The sequence below is a fragment of the Artemia sp. Qi Xiang Cuo genome, chromosome 18 (genome assembly GCF_049724085.1).
Source record: "Artemia sp. Qi Xiang Cuo chromosome 18, ASM4972408v1, whole genome shotgun sequence".
NCBI lineage: Eukaryota > Metazoa > Arthropoda > Branchiopoda > Anostraca > Artemiidae > Artemia > Artemia sp. Qi Xiang Cuo.
The window spans coordinates 11,707,480-11,727,859 of record NC_142811.1 but is presented as its reverse complement, the minus strand read 5'-3'; the positions used below and the strand labels follow the sequence as shown (position 1 = coordinate 11,727,859).

The 20,380-nt window shown below is 34.6% G+C and overlaps 1 protein-coding gene across 1 annotated transcript in view; it reads left to right on the top strand.

Moving 5' to 3' along the window:
• The window catches only part of LOC148941206 (inactive tyrosine-protein kinase RYK-like), a 180,381-nt gene that overhangs the window by 136,600 nt on the left and 23,401 nt on the right, over positions 1–20,380 (top strand). Inside the window, exons 8-9 of the mRNA XM_089104119.1 lie at positions 5,299–5,469; positions 11,229–11,427. Coding sequence (XP_088960245.1) covers positions 5,299–5,469; positions 11,229–11,427 — 370 coding nt within the window. The remainder of the gene's footprint in view (positions 1–5,298; positions 5,470–11,228; positions 11,428–20,380) is intronic.

Genomic DNA, 20,380 nt, shown 5'->3' with positions numbered 1-20,380 from the left:
GACACTAGAACTTTTTGATTTAGTTCAACATCCGCCTAAATATTCCTTAAAAGTTTCACCTTAATACTCTTAGCTTGTGTAGTAGCCATAGTTGCAGTACCATTAGTAACAGTATGCACATAGCACCTTTGGTTTCTTCAACACCCCCTTTAGCATACGCTAAAAAATTTAAACTTAAAACCATAAACGGTTCCGGAAGTATTTTTGATACGTTTTTCGATTTTGTTCCATACAGTTTCAATATTTTCCAAATCTTTCGCCTTAATACTTTTAGTTTTGGTAGCAATTGTAGTAGAAGCAGTAGAATTAATAGTAGTAGCCTTAGCTTTAATGGTAGTAGTAGTAGTAGAAGCAGTAATAATAGTAGCAGTAGTAGTATTATGAGTAGAAACAAGGGTTGTAAGTTATGTCCTGTTTTGGCTGTATTGGTTGTATACAACCTTGTTTGGTTGTATTTTGGTTGTTATTATGGTTGTAAGTACTCAGGGCAAGGGTTGTAAGTTATGCCGTGGGGGCATAAAAGATTTTTATATAAAATGTTGTCGTAGAAACTTCAAATAGTGCTCATTCAATTGGAAATTGAAAGGGCTAGTACCTTTTTTAAAAGTCGAAAGTGATTGGAGGGCAACTAACCCCCCTCTCACGCAAACCATTTTCTCAAACACATCCAATGAAAATTTGGATAGCCATTCTTTTCAACGTAGTTGAAAGTTCTGGAACTTATGTCTTTGAGGATGACAACCCCCCCCCCCCACAGACCCCAGGGTAAGGGTTGTAAGTTATGCCCTGGGGGCATATAAGGTTTTTATAAAAGCGTTGTTGTAGAAACTTCAAAAAGGGCTCACTCAATTGGACATTGAAAAGGCTAGTGCCCGTTTTAATAGTAGAAAATGATTGACGAGCAACTTACCCGCCTCTCACGCCCACCATTTTCCCAAACACATCCAATCAAAATTTTTAGATAGCCATTTTGTTCAACGTAGTTGAAATTTCTGGAAATTATGTTTTGGAGGATTAAAAACCCCCCTTACCCCCCCAGGGCAAGGGTTATAAGCTATCTCCTGGAGGCATATGAGGTTTTTTATAGAAAGCATAGTCGTAAAAACTTCAAAAAGGGATTATTCAATCGGAAATTGAAACGGCTATTGCCCTTTTAAAAAGTCAAAAGTGATTGGAGGGTAACTGACTCCCCTCTCACACCCACCATTTCCCCAAACACATCGAATCAAAATTTTTAGGTAGCCATTTATTTATGGATATCGGAGGGCAGCTACCCTCTCCCCTAGCCCTCCCCCCCCCCCCCCACACACACACATCAGATTGTCCCGAAATGTATCTAATAGAAATTTTGAGATAGCCATTCTATTCAAAACAGTTTAAATATCATAGAACAAGGCTTTTGGGGTTGAAACAAATCCCAAAGATTAAAGGCAATGGTTGAAAATTATACCCAGAGGGTATTTAAGGTTGTTATGGAAGGGATGGTTGTTTAACTTAAAAAGAGGCTCAGTCTTTTTCCCTGAAAAAGACTATGCCAACATAAAAAGAACAGAAACTAATTAAAAAAGATTTCCACAAAATGAGTTTTGAAATAAAAGTAGAGAACTCCATTAAAACAAAATTGAACAAAAATAGAATCAAATAATCTAAAAAGCATATAACTACCACAAATCAGTATCAATAAATAAATGAAACCCAAAACAAACAGAAACTAAAATAAATAACAGAGTCATACTCAAAACGAGCAGAAATTAATAAGAGTAGGGTTCTAAAATTTTAGGCTTTCTAAAAGTCAGACTATAATTTGTACTTTCCTGAAGAAATCCTTTCAAATTTTTTCGTTTTTATAACTTTAAGAAATCAAAAATTAATTAAGAGTTTAAGGAATAAATATCAGAATATCTATATTGAACTGACAATGCACATTTTTTTTTCAGTAAATCCATTTGAATTTGCGTTGAGATCATTAAAAATAAATTTCATCAACTTCATCACTAAACCTATACAAAATGTATTTATTGACCTAACGATGCTTCTTGACTACTAAGGCCCTTGGTTCGTCCGTGCAGTGTCCGTGCTACAGCTGAGTTGAAACTGTGAATTTCATATTGCCAAGCTGAAATTAAACCCATTGTGCCACCGCAGGACACTAAATCCATAAAACAAGACTCGTTTAAACTTAAATTTTATATATATTTTAGGTGTTTTTTTCCCTTTTACATTGATATTTTTTTTTGTACTACAATTTAGCCAAAAATATTTAAAAGTTAAAGGATAGTGTTAATCTTAAAACAAGTGAAAATACCATTTGCAACAGAGATTGGCTCTAATATCGACTACCAGCTCAATGCTGTAACTACCACGGACATTTTTGGGGCTTCGATGAATTAAAATTGGATTCTCCGTTTCTAATCGAAAGTTAACATTCGCTACAACTAAACAAAAACAAAATATAATATCGTTAGTTTTCTTTAAGGTTAATGTTCGAGGAAAATTTGACGAGGCTAATTTTCTTTTGGGGGGATTCGGGGAGTTCAGGTCTCGGAGAATACAGGTCATAGTGAACGCACCCTACCTCCTATAAGGATTCAAGCAATTTTCGGCTTTCACTTAAAATTCTAAGGTTCGTAAAGATATGCTCGAACCACTGTATATAAATAATATATTTATATACAGTGGCTCGAACATAGCACTGTATTTGCAATTATTATTGTTATTGTTTTTTCTTTATCAAGACCTAATAATTCACTAAATGTTAAATCACAATAGTAATAATTTGATTTATTCATAGAAAAGTACACACTTTACAACAACACCCAGAGGCTATACACTTTAAGGGACTAAACACAATGCAACATTAAAAAAGCAAAAAAAAAAATTCAAGTAAAAATGAATATAGTGAATAGTAGGCTATATTACTGGATGTATCAGGAAGGGAACACAGGCTGCTCATATATTTTTGGTTCTTCAACTGATTTACAATATTATCAGAGCCATGGAGGGCGGGGCTGCTCGAATTCATAGAATTACCTGTTTAAGACCTTCTAGATTAGGTACTACAGCTACTAAATTATTAAGAATTTTATTCTTAAAATTCTGTTATATCATATTTATAAAAATTCTTGTATATTTATCCTTTTTTTTCTATTTTATTTATCTTTTAATTTACGTTTTTGTCTTGTCATTGATTCATGTTCTAAAGTAAATGCCAAAACTTCCTTCTTTGTTGCACTCTTCTAAATTATTACAAAATATACGAAATGGAAAGAAGTGCTTTTGTTTTATGTCCATCGCTCCAGCAAACATCATCAAAAGGTCGGTTTTTATTCCAGGGTGACTGGAAACCAAGCTTGTGAGAGCAAGTTCACCGAGTCGGAAATAAAACCTTTTATAACCCTTGTGGAGATGAAACTTTGGAGATGAAACATGGGTGTAAACGAAAACGTATGGGGTATGGAAATTGGAGGAGAGGGAGGGCTTAAATCCTCCTTCTTCTTAGCTGGGCCCTTGACGACATTTTTCATTTATCTTGCAGAGAGCTATTAATAGAAATTGCTATATTTCACAAATTTTGTGAAGCTATTCTTTATCCTAATTTATACCCTTTAAATAAAATAAATTGTCAAACCAGTATGCATACTTTTTAACAATTAGTTTTTTATCTTTCGAATTACTGAATTAAAAAGAATGTTGATTTGAGGCACAGTCAAAATATGTGTGCTTCAACACTGGTATGCATTCGATTAAATGTTGCAGATTGCTGTGTTTCCTCCGACTTTCTTATGTTTTGGTCCAAACCTGTTTTGTTTTTAAACATTGACACGAATTTTTGAAAGTAGCACCATAAAGCATTTTCATCATAATTGTATATGGAAGGGTATAGGGAAAGATTTGCTTGGGCAGGACCGCCAAGTTAAAAAAAATTCTATGACTCTTTTGGAGATGAAACTAAAGCAAGAACATCAAGTAATCAACAAGACCGCAGACAAACAGAGTGTTACTTGTAAAAAATGTTGTGACTCAAGTACTTTTTGGTCTGTTTATTTTCGTAAAATTTCGTACAAAAGCAACAATTAGGTTTTGTGTTGTTTTACTAGCCCAAAATTTGATGCAGCAACAACAGTTAAAAACAGCATCGAATAAAGCGGCAGTATTATTGAGCAACTCTTTCTGATTTACGCTTAAGCAATAATTTAAGGGGCTAGAAGAAATAGACGATCGACGTCACAAAAATTCACCAATAAAACTAAAGCACACTTTTGGCCAAAGACCTTTAGTACAGTAATTTCCTTTTTTCTATAAGTTACGACTATTTTTTGGAATAAGGATATTAAAAATGAAGCGAAAAGGAATTCTACCGTAATACGAGATGGAGATTTTATGTTCTGAGGGAAATAGTTTGATGGCAAATTTTATCTCACCCCAGCTAAACTTTGGAATCTCAATATTCCTGTGGCAAACATTTTCGTGTCACATTCGTTTCCGCTGCCATTTGATTTTTTTGCTTCGGTATCTTTCTTTGTCGTTAAAAAAAACTGTAGGATGCAGAATTTACCATCATTTTTAGGAAGATCTCTTTTGACTCTTCTTTATGTCTATAAACTTCCTCATAGTTTCTTCAGAAACTTCTAAGAAAAATGATTGGTTAACTTTGTAAAGACGTTGATACGAGAACACTAAAAATGGAAAGTGTCAAGAAGACACTAAACGTAGACACTGAAAACAGAAAAAAAAAGTTTTTACAAATTTACAAATGAGTTTGTTAAGGATGTGTAAAACTCATAAGATTTCAAAAGACAAGCCTAAAAAATGTTTTTCAGGGAGCAGGCGGAAAATGTTTGATTTTTTTTTTTTTATATATATATATATATATATATATATATATATATATATATATATATATATATATATATATATATATATATATATATATATATATATATATATATATATATATATATATATATATATATTTTTTTCTTAAAACGCAGTTTCTTCCACAATTAATTTAAAAGATATTTTCTATCCTTTCTCCTGCCCCTCGTGGCTGTCAAACCTTTGTGAAAAAATTATTTCCTTACAAGGAGTTTCAATATTTTATGGTCTCTATTTCTGAAACGTTCTTATGTATGTTTATATACTTATATTTTATATTTTTACATTCTTATGTCTTTATTTCTTTGTAATTCACTGGGAGGGGATTTCCACTCCTTCCTTTTTGCAGGTGCCATTAAGACTATATGTGCTTTTAAAAATTTTAGATTTAAGCAAACTTATAAACAAAATTTATTCTTTTAGATCAGTCAACCACCCGCGAAAAAATAGATTTCTTGCTAAGAGTATCATTGTTTGTTGGTCTTCAGTTTCGAAACTTGCTTATACCTGTTGCTGCTTGTATAGACATAGATCAGCCAATGATTGTCTACAACTCATGGAAACACAACCTCAAAAGGTCAGTTCTTTGCTGTTGTAATCTTTGCTAGTAATTCATATAATTTATATATATATATATATATATATATATATATATATATATATATATATATATATATATATATATATATATATATATATATATATATATATATATATATATATATATATATATATATCAAACAGTTCGGGGTAACGAACTATAAGTAAGGAGCGACCCGGTTCAATAGTAACCGAAACTCTAAAAAACGGAATTTTGATACCAATGTAGGGTTTTGTAAAGGGTGATGTCTGCCCATACAAGTTTAATAAACTTCGGGTTTTGTTGTTAATATGTTTTATTTTTTTCAATAAAACCCTTTTTTATCTAAAAAAATAAAAATAAAAATATATACATCAAAAGAATCAGATTTTTATGCTTATTTAAAATATAAAGGTTTCGTCAAGTTTAGTTTTACCCATCAAAAGTTAAGTGCCTGAGAAAATTTGCCTTATTTTCAAAAAAAAGGGAAAACAACCCCTAAAAGTCATGGAACTTTAATGAAAAACACACAATCAGGTTCAGCGTATCAGAGAATCCTACTATAGAAGTTTTAAGCACCTATCTGCAAAAATGTGGAATTTTGTATTTTTTGCCAGAAGAAAGATCACGGATGATTGTTTTTCTTATTTATTTTAATTTTTTTTATTTCCCAGGGGTGATCGTATCGATCCAGTATTCCTAGAATATCGTGACAGGGCTCATTCGAACGGAAAATTAAAAGTTCTAGTGCCCTTTTTAAGTGACCAAAAAATTGGAGGGCAACTGGGCCCCCTCCCACGCTCATTTTTTCCCGAAGTCACCCAATCAATATTTTTAGATAGCCATTTTGTTCAACATAGTCGAAAATTTAATTGATATGTCTTTGAGGATGACTTAATCCCTCAGAGTTCCCAGGGGAAGGGCTGTAAGTTATAAACTTTGCCCATTGTTTACATATAGTATTGGTTATTGGGAAGTATACAGGCGTTTTCAGGAGGAATCTTTTTCTTGGGGAGGGGGGAGGGGGAAGGTTGGAGTAGGGGTTAAGGGGAAGAATCTGTCCACGGAGAATGTTTCCTTGGGGGAAGGACATTTCTATGAAACGGGTGCCAGATTTCGCTGCATTATTTAAAAAACGATCATAAATTAAATAAAAAACAAGTTTTTTCAACTGAAAGTAAGGAGCAATATTAAAACTTAAAACGAAAAGAAATTATTACGTATATGAGGGGGTTCACCCCCTAGTCAAGACCTCGCTCTTTACGCTAAACTTTGTTTAGTTCTTTCAAAAGAGCTATCTATTCTAATTAATCGGCCTTTGTGATTCAAGGGTTTGTGATTCGAACAAAATTCGAACTTTAGCGTAAAGAGTAAGGTAATGACTAGGGGGCGAACTCCCCAATATACGTAATAAAAACATATGAATATAGAAATTCGTTACATAATTTAATTCGCAAGTTACGTCAGGGTAAAATTTCGAGAAAGCCATTTAGCCAAAAAAGCCAAATTAATATGCAATTTTTTTTTAATTATTCATTTACGGTGAGTCAAAATCGAAGCTGTATTAGTTTAAAAATGTTCAGAAATTAAGTGATAAAACAAGTTTTTTTTTAACTCAAAGTAAGGAGCGGCATTAAAACATAAAACGAACAGAAATTATTCCGTATATGAAATGGGTTGTCCGCTCCTCAATGCCATGATCTTTAAGCTAAATTTTTACTCTGTCTCACAACTTTAGTTTTTAAAACAAAAAAAAAACTTTAGAGTAAAGAGCGAGGCGTTGAGGAGGGGACAGTCCCTTCTATATACGAAATAATTTTTGTTCGTTTTAAGTTTAATGTAAGTAAGGAGCGACCTGGCTCAATGGTAACCGAAACTCTAAAAAACAGAATTTTGATACCAATAGATACATCAAAAGAATCAAATTTTAATTCTGATTTCAAATATATAAGTTTCATCAAATTCAATCCTATCCATCAAAAGTTACGCGCCTGAGAAAACTTGGATGATGTTCAAAAAAGGGAAAAAGACCCCCTAAAAATTATAGAATCTCAATGAAAATCACACCATCATATTCAGCCTATTAGATAACTCTACTGTAGAGGTTTCAAGCTCCTATCTACAAAAATGTGGAATTTTCCCTTTTTTGCCAGAAGAAAGATCACGGATGCGTGTTTATTTGTTTTTTGTTTGTTTTTTCTTTTTCCCAGGGGTAATCGTATTGACCCAGTGGTCCTAGAATATCGTGGGAGGGCTCATTGGAACGGAAATTAAAAGTTCTAGTGCCTTTTTTGAGTGACCAAAAAATGGAGGGCAACTAGATCCCCTCCCACGCTCATTTTTTTCCAAAGTCACCTGATCACAATTTTGAAACAGCCATTTTGTTCAACATAGTTGAAAAACTAAAAAATATGTCTTATATGATGAATTACTCCCCCAAAGTTCCCAGAGGAAGGGCTGCAAGTTATGAACTTTGCCCATTGTTTACATATAGTATTGGTTATTGGGAACTATACAGACATTTTCAGGAAGGATTTTTTTCTGGTGGGGGGGGCTGGAGGAGGGGGTTACTTGGGAGAATCTTTACGTGGAGGATGTTTCCTTGGGGTAAGGGACGTTTCTATGAATGGGGCGCCAGATTTCCTAGCATTATTTAAAAACGACCAGAATTTAAATTTAAAAAAAAACAAGTTTTTTCAATTGAAAGTAAAATGCAAAACTAGAAGTTAAAATAAACAGATCTTACTACGTATGTAGAGGGGTTCTCCCCCTAGTCAATACCTTATTCTGTAAACTACAGTTTTTTTTAGTTATTTAAAAAGAGCTATCTATTCTAATTTAACAGCCTTTGTCATTCAGGGGTTTGGGATTTAAACAAAATTTTTGCTTTAGTACAAAGAGCGTTGCATTGGCTAAGGAAAAAACCCCCTCATAGACGTAAAAACGTATGCGTAATAAAAAAAACCATAAAAAAACAGATACGGCTCAATATTAATCGAAACTTTAAAAAACAGAATTTTCCTGTCAATAAATGTGTCAAAAGAATAGGCTCATAACGCTGATTCTAAATATATACGTTTTATTAAGTTTAGTATTATTCATCAAAGGCTTCTCTACGAACGAAAGAATTTTAATGAAAATCACACCGTCAGATTCAGTGTATCAGGAAATTCTTTTGCAATGGCTTCAAGCTCATATCTCGATACTTTGGAACTTTGTATTTTTTGCAAGAACTAATGACGGATGCGTGTTTATTATTTTTTTTTTGAAGGGGTAATCGTACCGACCCCGTGGCCCTACAACATCAAGAGAGAGTTCATTTTAATGTAAAGTAAACTCCTTAGTGTCCTTTCCAGAGACCAAAAATACTGGAGGGCAATTTGGCCCCCTCCCACACCCCTTTTTTCCCGATTTCGTGTGATTAATAAGGGAACACATTCTTTTGCACATTGATCAGATATATTTAATATAATTAACGGCCTTTGTGATTAAGGAGGTATTCTTAAAGACTTGGAAAAAGAGTTGAATTTAACGTAAAGAGCGAGATATTGACTAGGGCGCAAACCCCATAAAATACGTAATAAAAATATACGAATATAGAAATTCGTTACGTAAGTTACGCCAGAACCAAATTTAGAGAAAGTCATTTAGCAAATGAAAAGTAAAATTAATATACAAATTTTGTTTTACTTATTCAATGACGGTGAGCCAAAATAAAAGCTGCATTAACTAAAAAACGATCAGAAATTAAATAAAAAAAACTAGTTTTTACACTGAAAGTAAGGAGCGACATAAAAACTTAAAAACGAACAGAAATTATTCCATATATCAAAGGGGATGTCCTCTCCTCAACGCCTCGCTCTTTACGCTAAAGTTTTTTATTGTTTAAAAAAATAAAGCTGTGGAAAAGTCAAACTTTAGCGTAAAGAGCGAGGCGTTGAGAAGGGGACATCCCATTTCATATACGGAATAATTTCTGTTCGTTTTAAATTTTTATGTCGCTCCTTACTTTTAGTTTAAAAAACTTGTTTTTTTTATTTAATATATATATAAAGAATCTGCTTATTATGTTGGTTTGAAATATATAAAATTCATTAAGTTTAATGTTACCCATCAAAAGCTACGATTCTGAAAAAAATTGACTCATTTTTGACAAAGAGGGAAACACCTCATAAAAGTTAAGGAATCTTAATGAAAATCCAACCGTCAGATTCAGCGTATTCATGAACCCTGATGTAGATGTTTCAAGCTTCCATCTGCAAAAATGTGGAATTTTTTATTTTTTGATCATGAATGGGTGTTTATTTATTTATATGTTGTCTGTTTGTTTGTTTTTCCCAGGGGTGATCGCACCTAACCAATAGTCCTAGCATATCGAGAAAGGGCTCATTTGAATGGATACTAGAAGTTCCTAGGAGGAGCCAGATTTCTTGGCATTGAATGAGGAGACAGCCACCTCATACACAAATAATTTTGTTTTATACGGTAAGATTCTCACATTGGGAGGGTTGTTTCTGGAGATGAAGTTTCTAGAGGAAATTATTCCTCTAGGTAAACTTTGCCAAAAATAATAAACACGTGGTTAAAATTTGCCCAAATTAATATCCAAATTCCATTTTAATTTTTCATATACGGTGAGCTAAATTCGAACCTGAATTAGTTGGAAAACGTTCAGAAATTAAATAAAAAAATTAAACTGAAAGTAAGGAGCGACATTAAAACTTAAAATCAGAAATTGTTCCGTATATGATAAAGGTTGTTCCCTCCTCAACTCCCCTTGCTTGCGCTAAAGTTTTTTACTACTTTAAAATTAAGAGTTGTGACAAAAAGGTAATCCATAGCGTAAAGAGGGGGGCGTTGAGGAGGGGACATCCCCTTTCATATACAGAATAATTTCTGTTCGCTATAAGTTTTAATGTCACTTCTTACTTTCAGTTAAAAAAAAGTTTTTTTTATTTAATCTGGTTAATGTTGACATTGATCGGTGAATATTCGAAATTCCTTTCTCTCTGCTTGGATTCAATTAGCTTTGCGACTCAGCTTTTTCAGTCTTATGCAAGCTATGATGGTAAAAGTTAAAGTTAAGTTAGGTTAGACTATGCTAATAAGGTTAGGTTAGATTAGGCTAGGTTAAATTTGGTTATAAATGCAGAAATGGGTTAAAAACCTATGCAAAATTTTTCAATTTAATACAAGGTTTGATGATGACAGGTTAGGTTAAATTAGATTTGGTTATGTTAGGTTTGCATAGGTTTATATATATATATATATATATATATATATATATATATATATATATATATATATATATATATATATATATATATATATATATATATATATATATATATATATATATATATATATATATATATATATATATATTATATATATATATATATATATATATATTTAGCTCTGAGCTTAAGACGAGGAGCTGCAAACTTTCCAGACCGTACACATGCCATAAGCCAATGCGCCACTCATGGCAGAACAAGTGGCACTCTGAAACGTAAAAGTAGGCCACACAGAGGGGTTAACTACATGTAGTTTAGGGAATTTTAATTTGCTAATGGTACCCAACAGCCAAAATTCTCAGAAATGTGAATTCTGTAAAAAAAAAAAAAAAAAAAAAAAAAAAAAAAAAAAAATTAACAGACCCGTACAATTTCGCCGGGAAGCTTTCTAAATAGAAACTGCAAAAGGACAACTTCTAATAAATAAAACAGAGTTGTAAATTTCTAATTTACTGTTTTGTTTACATGTTTTTTAGGTTTCTCGTCCAAAGTAAATCAAATACTATTGAAGATTTCTTCAGTATGGAAACAGTCAGACAAAAAGATGGGACTGAAACGCAACGACTTTCCTGGCCAGTTTGATTTAATTGATATTGCGTGCCAAGTTGGTAGAGCACTTCTTTACCTTCATCAAAAAGGAATTGTGCACAAGGATCTGACGGCTAGAAATTGTGTGTAAGTTATTCATAATTAATAATTAACTAATAATTAATTAGCAACCTAATAATTCAAAATCACATCTTTGAGCTTCACCTGAGCTTTGGTTCTCTGAAGTATCGTAGAATAAATTTTGTTTCCAGACATTTCCAAAGGTTTTGGAGCAAAAAGCTAATTTCCCGTCCAATTACTAGCCAATAAGAATGGGCTAGCTTAAATTTCACTCTTGATCACCGTGTGGGTGTTTGAATTTCAAAATTCTCCCATTGAATATCTCCTTTCCCACAGCCCACGAATCCGAATTTCATCTTTTTGCTTTTAAGCTTTAGCACTTTTTGTCACGTAAAGCTACTTTGTAACTTGGCTATAAAATTAAGGATTTTTAAGGAATATACCCGCAAAGCTTTCCTGAGTGGATGTCAAGTGAAACTCTTTTAATCAATTTGAATTCTAGAAAGAATTTCCTCTTGCATATATATTGAAAAAGAAAATTTTTGGTTTTCAGATAAATTCGTTGCTAAGAAATGAAAATATCAGTCGGAACGCCTTTAAAGCTCTTTTAACATTCTAATTGCTATCCTTGCTATCCGTTTTATATCTATGACGCATGCAAAATTACAAAAGAAATATAGCTAAGCATAAAATACCTAAGACATAATTGGTCTATTTACAAAAGGCGTTTTAAGCAGTTTTATAATGCCTAGTGGACGAATGAACAACCTAGACCATCCAAAGTGACAATACCAATCCAAGCAGCTAAGGTAAAGGAATTATTTAAAAAATGTCCAAAGTAATGATAATAAAATGAAGAACAAAGAAATATAAAGTTAGAATACCTGCATCAGTGACAATTACAACGAGTCAAAACAAAAAGTGAAGAACAAAAAAGCATCCGGTTCGAAGATAAACGATAGGAAGTATTAAAACGAGTAAAAGAAAACAAACAGAAAAACAAAGAAATATGCAGTTTCAAGACCTGCAACAACGAGGACTAGAAGGAATTAAAAATAAAAGTGAGGAACAAAGAAATATACGGTTAAAAAATATGCCACAGAGAGAACAAAGAAATTTTTGGTTAGAAGATGAGCACTGCGAGAATTACAAGCAGTAACGAGAAAGCGAGTATCAGAACGTGTCAAAAATGAAGTGAAGAGTAAAGAATTTTTCGGTTGGAAGATAAGTGACGATGAGAATCAGGACCAGTCAAAAATGAAAGTGAAGAAGAGCGAAATATTATGTTAGAAGATTGTTCGTGGTATTCAGCCACCAGTGTTATACCGGTAGGCCACAACGCCACTGGCGTTGTAATACACGGGTCTCACCACTTATTGGAGGGGAAAGCCACGGCCCCAAAATATAATGTGATGCCGCGTCTACCACACCGGTTCTGCAAATATCGGGTTTGGTACTACCCGATTTTGAAATACCTGTCCAGGGTATGATAACGCGATCGAGTGGTCCAAATGGCCACTTTCTAAACTCGGGAGTACCCGCCTTGGGTTACGACTAGAAAATCTCTAACTCTCCTTGGAGGTAACAAACCTCCCTGTAATATAATGACGGGTACCTCGTAGCTCTATTCCTACCCTGCCTGGTTACGGAAACTAGTACACTGTTTATGAAAATACCTTACTTGTATTCAAAAGGGTCACAATAATCACGAAAATATATCTCCCAAATGGGGTCCAAATGCAGACTAAAAAATATAATAATAATAGTGCAACAACTGTTATGGGGTGGCCGGGCCCGGCAACATATATATATATATATATATATATATATATATATATATATATATATATATATATATATATATATATATATATATATATATATATATATATATATATATATAAATATATATATATATATATATATATATATATATATATATATATATATATATATATATATATATATATATATATATATATATATATATATATATATATATATATATATATATATATATATACGTATATATATATATATATGTGCGCGCGCGCGCGCGCGCGCGCGCGCGCGCGCGCGCGCGCGCGCGCGCGCGCGCGCGCGCGCGCGCGCGCGCGCGCGCGCGCGCGCGCGCGCGCGCGCGCGCGCGCGCGCGCGCGCGCGCGCGCGCGCGCGCGCGCGCGCGCGCGCGCGCGCGCGCGCGCGCGCGCGCGCGCGCGCGCGCGCGCATATATATATATATTTATATATATATATATATATATATATATATATATATATATATATATATATATATATATATATATATATATATATATATATATATATATATATATATATATATATATATATATATATATATATATATATATATATATATATATATATATATATATATATATATATATATATATATATATATATATATATATATATATATATATATATATATATATATGCCAAATGTTTATAATTAAATCTATTAAATACAAAGTTTTTAAGAAATTAAGTTCAAAACTGAAGAGACCCGAAGATATGTCGATTTGAAGGTAGAAACTACGTAGAAGTGCTTTAATAAAACACAGTTATTCGTTTTAACTTTACTTATAATGTTTCCCTTCTCATTATTTTGATGATACATTTTAACGAACGTTTTTAACACATTATAAGAGTCTCATATTCTAGATTATTTTGTAATCCCCTTTACTGGAAGAGGAAAGGTTAAACCTTCTTTGAATGGAAAATTTTCAAATTTCAACATTAAATTATAAAGTTGTCTATAAGGGAGACAAACGAACCTTTCTTTTTGAAATAGGAAAACCTCTGAACTTTGAAAGTAAGAAAATAAGTTCCGCATCAATTATTAGGAAAACATTTTCTCATTGAAAATTATATATCAGAAAGAGCATGATGATATTGGGAAATGAAAGAAAATACACTTTAGCCTACTGCGTTAGGATCTTAATCAGTGGATCTTATTCAATGTGTATCTTATAGAGTTGTGTTGAGCACCAAGTTTAAAAGTGGATAGCTCATCAAACTAAAGCCAATATCAGAAAAATGAGAGAGAAATTGAAACAAAACAAGATGGCTTGCATGATTAGTGGTTTCGTGTCAACCCTTTAAATTACAGAATCCACACGAAACAACCTTAATCTCATGTTTTAAGCAAATTATTAATGAGCTAAAGTCTTAAAATTAAGTTGGAATGCATGTGTCTCTCCCAAAGGGGGTACTCAGGATTTTGTTCGGGGGTGGGGGGAAGGTTTTTTTAGGAGAGGGGTGTTTACGTTTTCGTGAGTCGGAAAAAACTATCAGGAGGGGGGGGGGTTGAAATCGGCAAACTCCACCTGAATACAGTCTTGTCTCTTTCCTCCTCTAAGTTCATTAAAATGTTCTTTCTTCTCACTTTTTCCCAAAAATTTAAGCAAGAAATTTAATTATTGCTTTTAGAAGTATTTTACCAACAGCTCTAAATTTTACCAATGCTGATTCTTCATTCGCCTATTTGTTTACGGCCCTTTCCCATTAAAAGAAAAGATGTTAAAATAATAGTTTACTTTAAAGGAAAAATGCTGCATGAAATTGAAGAGTGATTCTGAAAATTAAAATGAACAGAATTTTCTTAATTTTAAAATTAAGTGCCATCTTCTCCTCATCCCGCTCTTTATGTTGAAAAATGTTTTGCACTTTAAAGAAAAGTAAATTTTCAAATTTTTAGTTAAGATTTATTGTGACACAATGTGACAACCACACCCTAACAATTGTAAATATACTATATTTGTTATATTCTAATAAGCTTTCAGGAAAGTGTAAATTAAACTTTATCGAAAGTATCTGGTTCAGGGGGACATCACTCCTCTTCAGTTTTATTGTAATTCTTACCTATTTAGGTTTTAACCTTGTTCTTTAATCCGCGTTACAGCGTTAGCTAGCAACCTAGTAAGAGGCGATCACGTCCAATGTTAAGAAATATTATAATAACCAATAACTCCTAAGAATAGAGTCCGATCAAAACAAAAAAACACCATTAGAACCGCCTTGTCCCAAACCCCTACAAAGGAAATTTCTGTCCCATGGCTTGAACAGAAAATATATTGGGTTTGAAATCAAGAAAAGTGGCAGTTACTACAGCATTCTGCCTAAACGGCATCTTTTTTCCCCCTTACAGATAGTTTGGGAATGGAACATCGTAGAGAGTTGTTCAATGGCTCATTTTACAGGAAATTAATGTGGTTAAAAACATTGTTTAATTAAAACAAATTATTTTTAAAATACACTCAATTTTTTATTCCATGTAAAAGCCTTATTGTTTGAGTTGTTTGTTTCTGTCTATTAAAGGTTCTCCTTTTTAATTAAAATAAATTATTTATAAAATTGAATCAATTTTATTATGAAAAACTTCATATTTCATGTTAAAGATTGATGAATGACGTCACAATCGTATAATAGTCATAATCGTCAGGTCGTCTCTTACTATTCCAGTTAAAAAAGGCCATAGGCTTTTTCCTGTTTGTAGGGGAGACTGGGGTACCTCCGCACACGGGGCACCTCCAGACATCGAACCTGTTGGCTTTGCTATCTAGCGGAAAAATTGGAAAAAAATCACAAAGATGTGCCATTTTACTGTTCATCTTGGAGGCAAGATAGCACTTCCATCAAATAGCATAGCAGTGAGTCAGTCGGTAATAAGACTTTAAAGATACAGCTGCCAATTGTTTCGCGTGATGATAAAAGTGAAATAGAGAGGTAAGTTTTATAGATACATTTAATGTAATGTTCTAGGAACAAGCAAAACGAACCCAAATATGCTTCCTCTACATAAGATTGACGTAACTCTAGGTGTTCTTTGGTTATGACTCTTTTCTTCTGAAAGGCTCCTTAGGGGCACCTCCGGACAATTTTTTTGGGGCAGGTTTGGACACTGTCCGGAGGTGCCCCGATGATTTGAGCAGCCATTGGTGTTTTTTCTTTCATTTTTAAAAGGAAAGGAAGGATTGATGATATAATTAGATGTATGAAAGAAGCTGAAAAAATTGCGGTTCCCGAAAGAGCGTATTCGTATTAAACACGCGAAAATCTATATGGGCTGCCGATCCTGAATTAAAGAATTATAAAAATAAGGCAAAACTTTGGTTGCGAATTTGGGTTGATTGTGGTAGACCTGCGTCGGGGTCTGTTGCGGATATAAAGCAGAAAACAAAAGAATGAATATAAAAGTACCTTAAATCCATTCGTTATAAGGGTATGGAATTTCCAACATCTAAGAATGATTGGTCTAAATTGATTAATTCTAGAAGCTGGATAAAAGTGATCTTCATAAAGGTGATTCGATTTCTAGTTCAGCTTGGTATGATTATTATTCGTCAATTTTTTCCAAAATTAACTTTTTCGTGCAGTCACATTATTCTCGGTTACTTTCTAAAATTCTTCCGCCTTCGCTTCATCAGGGCCATGTTATTCCAGTATCAGTAGCTGCTGTTGAAAGTGCAATTAAGCAACTGAAATCTTCATCCGTTGATATTGATGGTATTAGTGCAAATAATATAAATCCAAAAGTGTGTTGTTCTTTTATTTCATTTTTGCAGTTGTTGTTCCAAATGTGTTTAACATCTTCGCTGGTTCCGGATAGCTTTCTTTGTGGAACTGTCACCTCAATATTAAAACGAGGAAAACTCCCTTCTCATTGTTCATCTTATCGCCCTATAACCACTGCGTGTAACTTGAGTACAAATCCTCGAATATATTTTACTTCCTCATTTAAATAGAAAATATAAATTTCGGATCAGAATCAATTTGGGTTTCAATCTGGTATTGGTTGTCAACATGCACACCGTGTTCTTTCTTCCGCCCCTTAAGAATAGCCTGGCCGAGGGGTCGCCGCTTTATATGTGCACTTTGGACCTTTCTAAAGCTTTTGACAGTGTAGTCCATAGTCAGGCTTTTTTTGCTATCCTTTTTTAATAATGGTGTAAATCTTTCAGTTATTTTCTTCTTCGTTTTTGAGTATGAGAATTCTTTCCTCCGAATTAATAAATCTGGACCTCCTTAGATTTTGTCCGTGTGCGTCCGGGTGTGAAACAGGGAGGGTTTTATCACCTAGTATATTCAAAATGTGTATTTCTGGTATATTAGACGAAATTAGAATCAAAATATTTCATTGGACTTTCAGATGTTTCTTATCTTTTGCTTATGCGGATGATCTTCTACTTTTTTATGTAGAGCTAGGCATAGGTCTCTCTTTTATGGTCTCAGAAGTTTCACGTTTATTTTCTAAGATTGAGTCTTTCTCTTAATGTTGAGAAATGCGAGTTTCTAGTTTTTAATGGTCCGACTTCCTCTAATGTTCCCATGGTTGTCGCGGTTTTTCTATGCCCTCTGTTTCCGCCTTTCGGTGGTTGGGTATTACTGTTACTAATTCAATTTCTAGCTTGCGGCAGTGCACTGTTCGTGATGTTCAAAAGAAAATTCAAATGGGATATTCTAAGATTGTTGCCAATCGAGGGAAGTATAATAGACGTGCGATTGGGTAGGCTATATTCTACATTCTGTGATCATTTCCTGTCCTTTATCTTTCTGGTCTTTGATCCCCTTCTTAAGAAAAAAGATGTTAAGCAGATCCGGTCTTTTTACTTCAGATATTGTAAATTTTTACTTTATCTCCCCCCTGGCATAGTAATGGTAAGATAACTCGTAAGTTTGAAGACCCTGATATAACAGCAAAGGACTGGCCGTGCTGCATGGAAGGCTGTCGGATTCAGCTTTTTGTCGTTTTTCGCCTCATCATCCTTTGGTCCGTCTGTTCGGTTAATTTCATTGTAGTGTACTTTATTTCATTTTCTCTTTTGTCTTTTTTTTTTTTCCTTGTGTTACTCCACAAGTGTCATAACTTGTTATGACGCGGGTTAAAAATAAATTATTGGTATTATAGCACCTAGTAAGTGCTTAATAACTGAGTTTTACTGAAGGCAGCATTTTTCTTTCAGAAATGGTGCGAAATTATATCCTATAGGTCGAGCCAAACGAAGAAGCTATCAAACAAAGGGCTAAAAGCCATACAAGATGGAGATTCGGTCAGAAAAGCGGCCAAGACCCATGGAATAGCTGCTTCAACATTATTTGATCGCTTAGAAGAGGTCAGAATCAGCCAACGAGACTAGTGTGGATGAAGGAATAGCCAGATCAGCCAATTTGAAACGAGGAAAGTATTCCACCCGTCAGGTTTTCACTGACGATCAAGAGGAAAAACTTAAGACTTGCAACAACTTCGTTCCTGCGAACTTCACTATGGTTTGACTTTAGCACAAACTCCAGAAGCTGGCATATCAATATGCAGTGAAGATGGGGGTCTCTTATCCCAAGAACTGGGATGAAAAGTGTGCCGCCACATATGACTGGTCATATGGATTTGTGAAGCGTCATCCAAGAGTGAGTCTTCGGAAACCTGAGAACACCAGCCTGGCCGGGGCTTCAGGATTCAATCCCTTCAATGTAAACTCGTTCATGAATAATCTTGAAGCTTTATACAATCGGCACCGCTTCACACCTGAACGAGTGTACAACCCACGAACTGTGAAAACCGGAGTAACAACTGTCATGGATAGCCCTAAAGTCATAGCGAAATCTGGTATAAAGCAAGTGGGCAAGGCCGTTGCTGCTGAGCGGGGGGAGTTAGTTACAGTGTGTTGCATCGTTAATGCCATCGGGAACACCGTCCCCCAGCGTTTGTGTTCCCACGCGTGCACTTCAGAGACACACATGCTCCATGGAGCCCACCTGGTAGCCTTGGGTTAGCTTTCCAGTCTGGTTGGATGACTGGACCGAACTTCTTAGAAGTTATGAAGCACTTCGTCAAGCACACTCGATGCGACAAGGAGAATCCGGTGTTGCTCATCCTCGATAACCATGAAAGCCATATTTATTTGGAGGCAGTTCTATATGCAAAAGAGAATGGAGTAGTGCTTCTCACATTTCCGCCACACTGCAGCCACAAAATGCAGCCCTTAGATATATCTGTCTATGGCCCGTTCAAGGCGTATCTGAGGGCTAAGTTCGGCGAGTGGCAAACAAACCATCCACACGAAAGATTTCAAATAACTCACACCGCAAACCTAGTTGGTCAAGCTTATCCCTAGCGTTTACTCCGAACAACATCACATCGGGCTTTTCAAAACCAGGAATATGGCCATTCTCAAGATCAGCGTTCACTGATGCAGACTTCATCGCCGCTAAGGTCTCAGACAGACCAAACACCGCTGGAGAAGTAACTGATAGGGTAGAGTCTAGGAATACTTTGGAAGCAGTTGCTGACCCTGTCCTGAATTCGCTCGGCCTTAGAGCAACCACCAGAGGCCCAAACATGATGTCAATCCAGAAGACATTTTTCCATTCCCGAAGGCTAAACCAAGAAAGCTAACTGTGAATAGGGCTCGAGTTGGCAAAGCGAGAATTTTAACGGATACGCCAGAGAAAGAAGATCTGGAGAAAAGAGCACAAGCAAAGTCAGCAAAGAAGACTGGTAGGAAAAGAGTAAAACTGGCAAAGAGCAAGGAGCAAGAGTTGTCAACGATAAGAGAACCTTCCTCCCCTTCGGAAATCTCTTTCCATGACTCTTCAGATAAGAAAGCCTCCATGCAGGGTCAGACTGTGAAATACCTGAAACTGAAAGTGAAGTTTCATTCATTCCAGAAAGAGATCAAGGTTGACGAATTTGTGCTAGTGAGGTTTCAACTTAAGAAAGATTTTGTTCTTTATGCAGCAAAGATCTTGGAGACTGATATTATGAACAGGGAGTTTCAGGTTTCTTTTCTACGGAGAAGAAAGACTCTGATCGATTTCACTTTCCTGATATTGAAGACAAGGCATCGGTGTCGTTTGAAGATGTCGTGAAGAAGCTGGAGGTGACTCGACACGGTGGAACTGCTCGGGTCCAAGCTACTTATGTTTTTGCAGGTCTTTGGTTGGATCATATCCGCTGAGTGATTTAAGTTTGATAACTATGAACCTTTTTTCTTTTCTA